Here is a 10,531-nt window from a genome sequence, read left to right as displayed (position 1 = left end):
ATCATCACCCGCACTCTAAAAACCTCCATCATCACCAGCACTCTAAAAACCTCCATCATCACCCGCACTCTAAAAACCTCCATCATCACCTGCACTCTAAAAACCTCCATCATCACCAGCACTCTAAAGCCCTCCTTCATCACCCGCACTCTAAAAACCTCCATCATCACCAGCACTCTAAAAAACTCCATCATCACCCGCACTCTAAAAACCTCCATCATCACCCGCACTCTAAAAACCTCCATCATCACCTGCACTCCAAAAAACTCCATCATCACCCGCTAGGCCAGGATGACCCATTCAATGGCAAAAATGAACCGCTTATTGGACAATGGCCGTCACAATTCTCCGAGTGCGCGCATTCTGTGATTTTTGCATTAAAATTCTCACAAATAACTTCACTTAGAAGAACCGTTCACAAATAATATTATATAATAGTTTTGAATAATGTGTATGATTCAGTAAACGTCTTCCAGGCTCAATCATAATTAACCCTCCTAGTTTAATCAGGTATTACTATTCACAGGTTCAAACCATGCCACTAGCAGTCTGGACAATAACAATTCGGAAAAAAAATCGAGTTTTTAAAAATAATTTTGTATTCCTGCGAAATTAATTTATTTTTTAGAGTTTGTCTTGGAACACTGACAGCATAAACTTTCAATATCGAAATCACGTGTATTTCACGCTGAAAATCCAAAACAATCTAAATTACGTACTATGAGCTGCGCGTTCTTAGCCAATAACAGAAATACTGTGAAAACAAACTTCAATACAAGACTAAGCGATACTTCTGATGCTATGAGATCTTTTTTGAATGCAGGAATGTAAAAGAATTGAAAAGTGCAAAATTTCACAGTTAAAGTCGATAAGAAACGAAAGTTAAAGAATAAAATATGCACTCAGGATTTTTGAACTTGGCTTCTGAAGACATTTGGTGCAAATAGCGACTCGATACAAATATACCTTAGCGTACTCAAAACTTGATATAAGGACTTTCAATTACTTTGAACAAAACTAAGCTATCATAGTTCAAAATAAAAAACAGTTAGAATTATAAGAACTCTTATAATAATTACATAATTATCGAAATACGACCGTTGGCTTTTGGGTTAGATGCTAAATATGCCGGTAATATCCTGATGAAAATAAAGCATATGACTCCGGGCCGGTAATGTCAACCAGTGATCGTGTGTGGTGCAAATTGTCCGATTCATCATTGCGATGACATTGAGAGCGCTAAATTTCTTAAATCGTGCACATCAAGAGTATTTGGCTCCGCTTTACTATGTGATATCCAAACCCACGACTTCCTCTGTTGTCAGGCGGCCAAATTAAGCACTATGCACCTGACTGATTATAAATTTATACCTGAGGACAGGGATTCGTTGACTAAATGTGTGAGGGATAAGTAGGACACCATCTGTCTAGAGAACTTTTCTTGATATGGGGTGGTAATGACTAATGCATCAGTTATATTAGTGCTATAATACTAAGACGTCAACCGTTAGGTTGGAGTAGCTCTAACTCGAATTACATGACGGCGTACATGTCAGTTGATGGAGCCTTACTAAGGTTACCAGCCCTTCAATAGAATCACGACTTCCGCCCACTGCTGAAGTCTTGATCGCGTGATTTATCACGTGATGTTTTCCCTGCCGACTCAGGTCAAGGACTTTTCGATCAAACTCTACCACGTCCAGTGATTCTTACATCGCACTAACAGATTATCTAACATTAGAATATAATTATAATGAATAGAATGAGACGCCTGATTGACACTGGATACAGTCGAACTCGAGAATTATTTCAAATCTGGCCCGGCCTCAGCACGTACTAACCGCGCACGCAAGAAGTCGTGAGTTGGATTAGAAAAAGTACAATGTGAATGAGGTACAATCTGCACTGGGTAGTGTGAGGTACAATCTGCACTGGGTAGCGTGAGGTACAATCTGCACTGGGTAGCGTGAGGTATAATCTGCACTGGGTAATCTGCACTGGGTAGCGTGAGGTACAATCTGCACTGGGTAGCGTGAGGTACAATCTGCACTGGGTAGCGTGAGGTACACTCTGCACTGGGTAGCGTGAGGTGCAGAGGGTGTGGGTAGCCCCGGTGATTGCGTGGGCACGGATCCGTCTTTTAATGGGGAGCTCCTGATCAGTTAACAGGTCAATAATCGTGGAAATTATGTACGGATCATCGGCGGCCATTCAGTGGCCGACGGTCGGCCAGCCCTGAGGACGCCGCTTTATGGAATGGCTTGCATTTCAGTGGCTGGTTATGGTCCAAACGACGTTGTTTAGGTCATTATTAATGTTTGTCTTCGTAGCGTGTTGGATCACATTTTTCAACTCTTTTCAACTTTTCAACAACGCAATAAAACTCATTGATAACAGTAAAATAATGCATTCAAATCAAGCTAAATCTTCCAATCGAAGGTGAATATATATATGCACGATATTTGCGGCGACATGCAGCTGAAGAAACTTTATAAAAATATTAGCAAACTCGAATTGAATACTTGTAGTTGTATAAAATTGTATAGGACTCAGTGCTTAGTCAGAGTTTCTGCTGAGCCAAATAACATTCAGCCGATAATAATAAATAAATAAGTAATAATGTTAACATAATATTTAGCACAGAGATATTTAATGAGAGCAGGTGCTCGGTAACACAGCTAATGAGGCACTGAAGGCCTCGCACCTCTTTAAAGAGAGACTCGCGCCTCTGTAAGTAGTGCCTCATGCCACTTTAAGAAGTGCCTCAAGCCTCTTTAGAAAGGGCCTCGTGCTTCTTTAAGAAGAGCCTCGCACCTCTTTAAACAGAGCCTCGCTTCTCTTTAAGAAGAGTCTCGCACTTCTTTAAAGCGAGCCTCAAGCATTTTTAAGCAAAGCCTCCAACCTCTTTAAGTAGAGCCTCACGCATTTTTAAGAAGAGCCTCACGCCTCTTTAAGATGAGCCTCACGTCTCTTTAAGAAGAGCCTAACGCCTCTTTAAGAATAACCTCGCTCCTCTTCAAGAAGAGGCTTAAAGCCTCTTGGTTTAGACCCGTGCAGGATGTCGCCAGAATATGCCCGGATGAAGCGGTCTTGGGCAAGTCAACATCGTTAGCGGCGCCAGACTGGAAAATGACGCTCAGCTTCCCCGCACACGATGACTCAATTCAGGCCAAATTTCCTTGCCGTTTTAGGCAAAGCTGCTCAGCGACGATTTTTTTTTGCCTCCCCGCGAGGCACATGAGAAATGACTACAAATTTCTGGTGATAATTCAATTCCTAAGAATTCATAAAAATAGCAGACAATTCCTCAAAAAAGAAAGTAGAATATTTTTCTTTATTTAGAGGGAGTCTTGATCCAATGTATGAAAGTATTCATTGTCGGTGAAAAAGCTGATCGTCTGAGCCGTACTATCACTATAAAGTATAACGCGCAGGCTCCCAATTACACGTAGCGTTCATATTTTAAGTGCAAGTAGCGGCCTATCGCACACATAGCGGCCTAAGCATGTGTTGTCGGGGAAACTAACGTAAGCCCGACCGTAACATACGGGATCGTCACGTAACTTGTAGTTAGTAAGTAACGATAGTCCATTCTTCTCATCTCCGTCAGTCAATCACTAGCAAGCGTCCATATCACATGTCATACTAATTCAGTCTGTGTGTAGTCATTCATGTGCCTGCCAATACTTCATTGTCCGTCATGCGTAAATAAACCATTCTAAACCATCGCCGACTCATAGAACTTGAGTTAATTCCATTGTATAGCAAGACCTGTACCATCCGCCACATGTGTAGCGACAGATTTATCGTCTGTGATTGGTGGGTTAAACTAGAAAAAACCGTCAGTGATTGGCTGGCGAAGTTACAAACGCGTGCCTATTTCTGATCGTTCAGCCCCAGATCACTATAATCAAATAATCTAATAAAATAAAGATAGACAATATAATTATGTATACAAATATACAATATAATTTTGTATTAATATATACAATAGAATAAAATAAAGATACAGTGCCAGTACTCACACGATGCCATCTGTAGCTGGCACTGCTGGCGGTCCAGAGGGAAGAGCTTCAGGTCCATAGGGCACGACAGCGTCAGGGAGATCCTGGTGGCACAAGTGAATTTATCGTCAATTATTCAGCACCTCTGAATTTAATATTCATCTTGAACCTCAGGAAATTATATCAAAATAAAATTAAATTGAATTTTAATCAAAAATTCCAGCGGAGCTAATTAGTTCTGAATATTAATAAAATTTACTAAATTGGTACAAAAAATTTACGGACATAGGTAAAGAATTGATGCGCATGAAGAATTGATACAAAGAAATAAATGTTTTGATGATGTGAAAGAGATGATGTGAAAGAGATGATGTAAAACAGATGATGTGAAACAGATGTTGTGAAACAGATGATGTGGAAGAGATGCAGTTAAACAGGTGATGTGAAAGTGAAAGAGATGTTGTGAAACAGATGAAGTGAAACAGCTGATGTGAAACAGATAATGTGAAAAAGATGATGTGGAACAGATGATGTGAAACAGATGATGTACAACAGATGATGTGAAAGAGATTATGTGAAACATGATGTGAAACAGATAATGTGAAAAAGATGATGTGGAACAGATGATGTGAAAAAGATGATGTGGAACAGATGATGTGAAACAGATGATGTACAACAGATGATGTGAAAGAGATTATGTGAAACAGATGATGTGAAACAGATAATATGAGAAGTAAAATATTAAAAAGATAGTATGGAACATAATGTGAAACAGATATTCCTCTAACCTGATGCTGTAGAGAACGCCGCCATCGGGGAATATCCTGATGTAGAGGTTAGGCAAGATGATGTTATGGAAGTGTCCGTCCTTCTCGTTCTTGAAGAACAAGTCGGGCATCCAGACCATGTTTGTGTCCGTCAGAGTTAGGTACTGGATGCGACCTGCGGGCCACAACGACACATGTCACTCCATAACATTCATCACTTATCGTTAATGAGGATAATGAGAGTTTATTTCAATGAGAAAGATGATTTGATCAGAAATAAGGATACAATAAAATAAGATGAATTACATGAAATATCCAATACGTACTATACGAAAAAGGTACAATACAAAAAATGAATGGTTCCTGTGTTATTCAAATAAGAACACAATTGTGTTCTTATTACAATTATTCGCCTTTGCTGAGCGAAAATGGGTCAGGATGACCCATTTTTTCCAGTGGGAAGAAGTGCATCGATGCTAGGGTAAAGTGTCCAATTTTATTGTGTGCGAACTGCAGTTTGTGATCAACTGTATGCAACGCTTCGAACATTGAAATGAGTAAGTGATGAAGAAAATATTTCTATGTAGTCGCAATGTCCAGCGGAGTGTGATTTGAAAAGTGTGTTAATTGTATTACAAATAAAATAATGAGTAATAATATGCGATTGAAAATAACTTTTTAAAGACAACACTTATAAGTAGGTCAGTCTCCCCGATGTTACACATGTCAATATTAATTTTTTTATTATTTATTCTTTCAATCGGTTCACGCATTGTCTCCGATTTTACGCAAGGGTGCAGAATTTCAGATCGATTGGAGAGGTTGAAGTGTGTTAAACATCAATTATAAGATTTGCAGCAAACAAACAAACAACAAGAAGTGTTGTTAAAGAGAAGTGTTGTAAAATATTCATGTTAGATGTGATGAATTATATATTATATTCATATTATACACCCACCCGCCATGCTGTCGAACTTGAGTCTGGAGTCCAGCCACTGCTCCCTGAAGGTGATCTGAATGCTGTACTCCTGCACAGTGAATTGTCTTAGACAACATAATTATTTTGTAATTAAATTCCAGATAAACAATAGGCGTGAAACATCGATTGCGAATTTCGTGCAATTGCTGGTATTTTAAACTCAAAAAATAGCAATTCAAGTGGTACATTCGAAACAAAATTTCCTGATATTCGCATAAAAATTATAATTTACCTTACAATTAAAATGGTTTACTAATTATTCCGCAAAAAATGACATCATCGAGATATTCTCATCGAAAAAACAGTGATGCTCCAGAGACGCAACACTCACCATCCTGACGTCAGAAATGGTCTGCACATTGCGGATCATGATGTTGATGTGAACCTCCGTCGGACCTGGGGGTACAATGACACTGTCATGTCAAATACAATGACACTGTCATGTCATATACGATGACACTGTCATGTCATATACGATGACACTGTCATGTCATATACGATGACACTGTCATGTCATATGCAATGACACTGTCATGTCAAATGCAATGACACTGTCATGTCAAATACAATGACACTGTCATGTCGAATACAATGACATTGTCATGTCATGCAATGACACTGTCATGTCATATACAATGACACTGTCATGTCAAATACAATGACACTGTCATGTCATATACAATGACACTGTCATGTCAAATACAATGACACTGTCATGTCATATACAATGACACTGTCATGTCATATACAATGACATTGTCATGTCATGCAATGACACTGTCATGTCATATGCAATGACACTGTCATGTCACTGTCTCTTATACACATCTAGATGTGTATAAGAGACAGGTCATGTCATATACAATGACACTGTCATGTCATATACAATGACACTGTCATGTCATATACAATGACATTGTCATGTCATACAATGACACTGTCATGTCATATACAATGACACTGTCATGTCGAATACAATGACATTGTCATGTCATGCAATGACATTGTCATGTCATATACAATGACACTGTCATGAAAATACAACGACGAAATGATGCATAAAAAATCATTAAAGTCAGTTAACCGATGACGAGCTACCAGATACATGTAAAAGGCAAAAATAATTGGTAATTAAAATCATAAACAGTCTAATTTTAATGAATTTTGATTTAAAATTTTATCCTGCTCGAACTAAACCCAGAAAACGCGTTTGCCCGGCACTTTACAGTAACAGTTTAAATGTTAGGCATCACATCACCTGATGTAAGGAGCTCATATCTTGCAACAAATTCTTCAAAACGTAATAACTTACAATTATTGAATTGTCGATCAGGCTCCTGACGTTTAAAAAACGTCTATTAAACGTTATTTACACGAAACCAACTCATAATCACATGTAACGCATATTTTTAAAATTAATTAGCTGCACATATTTGCAGCCCGGCCAACAAAAATCTTTCGTTTAATAACCTAACGCTTATTTACCGTTGTTTCCACGTCATTTCCACACTTATGCTCACCAGTATCGTTGACGCCAGCGGGCCTAATCCGCTTGTCGTAGTTGTCGGGGCCGATGATGTTGTCCAGGATTAATTTCTCCATTTGTCGTAGGTTTGAACTCGAGATGTCCTTCGAGTGGCTGTAACATTAATCTCTTAGCATCAAGATGCAACTGACGTGGTATCATTTGTATGCCATAGAACGCAATTAGGCTAAGAAAGAGGGATTTTAAAGTTATTTAAAGAGAAATTTTTATGTTGCTCTCCATGTCTAGTTAGTCGCAAACGGCAACTAAGCATAATTTAATTTTTCTAATAGCGCTAAAGTTATACAATGAATCCTCACTATATTACTTTAGACTGTTACATCAGGATATCAGTTTTGTAGAAAGTCTTGTATGGCATATCGATAAAGATGCTATTTATATCGAGTAACACACGAATCGCATCAAATAACTTATCAGTAGAGTCAAGCTAACATTTTTCTAGTAAACTCGATCACCCTCAGTTAATAACATCTTTTCAATGGTCAATTACCAAAAGTTTTGAATAGCGACAGCCCACGGCCACGCTTATAGGGACACCTATATTCTATACTTCGATGCCTTCTCCCAAGGGACATCCAGGGGAACATTAAAATGGGTTTCGAACCCCCGTCTTGGCTGCGCCTATCTTGCTGCCACTGGTAATCCTGGGCTATTGTGGCTTAGACTTACAATAAATGTTCCAGAAAGACGAACAAACGAGAAACTTTCTTCCTATGTTCAGGTAATCAAGTTCCATGAACCAGAGGTTTGTCAAGACCCATTGAACTGTTTCCAATCTAGCGAAAATGTTGTGTTCAGGACATATATAGAGATTTGGTAAGACCTCGCGAAATAAGAATCTAATCTAGCGAAAATGTTGTATTTACAACATACAACATCCCCCGTATTATTAAACAATAGCCCCCGTATTCTTATTCTATTTCCCATAAACAGTGCATGATCGATACTAAATAATTACTATTAATCGCTTCTATAATCCGTTCACCACCGGACCTGTACTAAGCAACAAATAAATCAGGCATATTGCCTATCCTTCTCTGATCCTCAATGAATTTTGATTTAAATTTAGCAATAAACTTATGAGAGTTGTGCCCGGGCTGCTGTTTTGTTTGCCGTGTTTCCCAAACCATTTTCAATATTGGCAAAGATTAAATATATCGTGGCGATCGTCCAAAAGTTGATCTTAAACCCACATTTTGTCTCGGAGGATTTTTTTTAAAGAAATAATTATGATATCATAAGGGTTTAAGATGTCTTATCTCGGTGATTGAAATATAATTGATTTATGGTATCGATATAAATAAATGACAACCATGATTTACATAAATTATTTTAATACCATTAGGGCTTGAGATGTCTGGTATTTGTGCGTTTGGGATATACTCAAGTTAATTCTGTAGTGATTTTAATATATTACAATCGGGATTTACTTACTTGGGTTCGGCGAGCGCCATGGGGTTGCTGTAGGAAAATTAAAATACAGCAATTAAAACACATTTTTTGCAAAAAATCTATGATTTAATATAAATTAAGTTTCACATAAATGCAGATCAATTTAAAATGATAATAATACAATTTTTCCTTCACGCTCTGCACATGCTTAGTATGGCGTTCTGCTAAATTTACACAATTAAAAAATATTAGGAAATAATTCACAGTTCAAACTTGAGAAGTGAATGATTACATGAAATACATGTCCGTACAATCAGTATAATCACTAACACACTCATCTTCAGTAGCAGTTAAAATTAATTAGAAATATCACGTTTAAACACAACTCCGACACAGCACACAGCTCAACGTCTCACTGGTGAATAATTGCCGGCATGATGGCTTAACGTCTCATTATACCAGGGGTTATTTCATCTCAATTGGCCTCACTAAGCCTCATTCTGCCACATTCAGCCTATATCAGTTACATTCTTATGCATTCTGTCTCCCTCAGCCTCACTTTGCTTCATTCTTCTTCACTTTATGACACTTTGCCTCCCTCTGCCTCACTCTGTCTCCGTTAGCATCACACTGCCTCATATTTCCATAATTTATCATAGTCTACCTCCCAATGCTTCACACTGTCTCACTATGTTTCACTTTGCCTCACTCTGCCTCATTCTGCATCACTCATCATCACTCTGCCTCACTCAGCATCGCTCAGTTTCACTCTGCCTCACTCAGCATCGCTCAGCTTCACTCTGCCTCACTCAGCATTGCTCAGCTTCACTCTGCCTCACTCAGCATCACTCAGCTTCACTCTGCCTCACTCAGCATCACTCAGCTTCACTCTGCCTCACTCAGCATCGCTCAGCTTCACTCTGCCTCACTCAGCATCACTCAGCTTCACTCTGCCTCACTCAGCATCACTCAGCTTCACTCTGCCTCACTCACCATCACTCAGCTTCACTCTGTCTCACTCAGCATCGCTCAGCTTCACTCTGCCTCACTCAGCTTCACTCTGCCTCACCTGGAGACGAAGCAGAGCACCGCCAGCAGCAATATCCTCGTCGTGTGCCTCATGAGGCAGCCTCCGCCTCCCCAGCTCCCCTTCACTCTCCCCACCACTCCTCGCCTCCCTCTCACTAACTCCTCTTCACTTCTAGAGTCTCGAGAGATGCTAGAGACTCTAGAGATGCTAGAGTCTCTAGAGATGCTAGACACTCTTGAGATGCTAGAGACTCTTGAGATGCTAGAGACTCTTGAGAACAATCTCGCTTCCTCTAGAGGAGGAACAGCCTCGATTGTGTCCATTGTGGCCCCGGCAGTTGGGGATCTTGCCTCACTTAGGGGGAATTTAGCCGCACTTAGGGGGAATCTTGCCTTGCCTAGGGGGAATCTTGCCGCACTTAGGGGGAATCTTGCCTCACTTAGAGGGAATCTTGCCTTGCTTAGGGGTATCTTGCCTCACTTAGGGGGAATCTTGCCTCACTTAGGGGGAATCTTGCGTCACTTAGGGGGAATCTCGCCTTGCTTAGGGGGATCTCGCCTTGCTTAGGATGAATCTCGATCCATTCTTTGGGATACTAGCCTCGAGGAGATGGGGAGTGGTGGGGTTTGGAGTCTGAAGCTTAGGAGTTTCTGAGTGCGTTGGTCGGGACTTGTGTATGTGAACAGTTGTGTTGTCTTCACGGCATCTGTGGGTAATACAGTTACTGGTTATTAGTGACGGGATAGTTACTGATCATTTGTAACTGGGCAGTTACTGGTTATTAGTGACGGGATAGTTACTGATCATTTGTAA

At 39.7% G+C, this 10,531-nt stretch overlaps 1 protein-coding gene across 1 annotated transcript in view; it reads right to left on the bottom strand.

Moving 5' to 3' along the window:
* Nucleotides 1-10,508, bottom strand: part of LOC108677403 (glutamate-gated chloride channel) — a gene marked incomplete in the record, with an annotated part of 23,736 nt that extends 13,228 nt beyond the window's left edge. The window contains 7 exon segments of the mRNA XM_018165623.2: nt 4,026-4,108; nt 4,793-4,946; nt 5,730-5,799; nt 6,082-6,146; nt 7,271-7,389; nt 8,731-8,757; nt 9,758-10,508. Coding sequence (XP_018021112.1) covers nt 4,026-4,108; nt 4,793-4,946; nt 5,730-5,799; nt 6,082-6,146; nt 7,271-7,389; nt 8,731-8,757; nt 9,758-10,041 — 802 coding nt within the window.
* Nucleotides 10,509-10,531: the final 23 nt, after the last annotated feature.

This window comes from Hyalella azteca, unplaced genomic scaffold, assembly GCF_000764305.2.
Source record: "Hyalella azteca isolate HAZT.00-mixed unplaced genomic scaffold, Hazt_2.0.2 contig168, whole genome shotgun sequence".
Taxonomy (NCBI): Eukaryota; Metazoa; Arthropoda; class Malacostraca; order Amphipoda; family Hyalellidae; genus Hyalella; species Hyalella azteca.
This window is presented reverse-complemented; position numbering and strand designations above follow the sequence as displayed.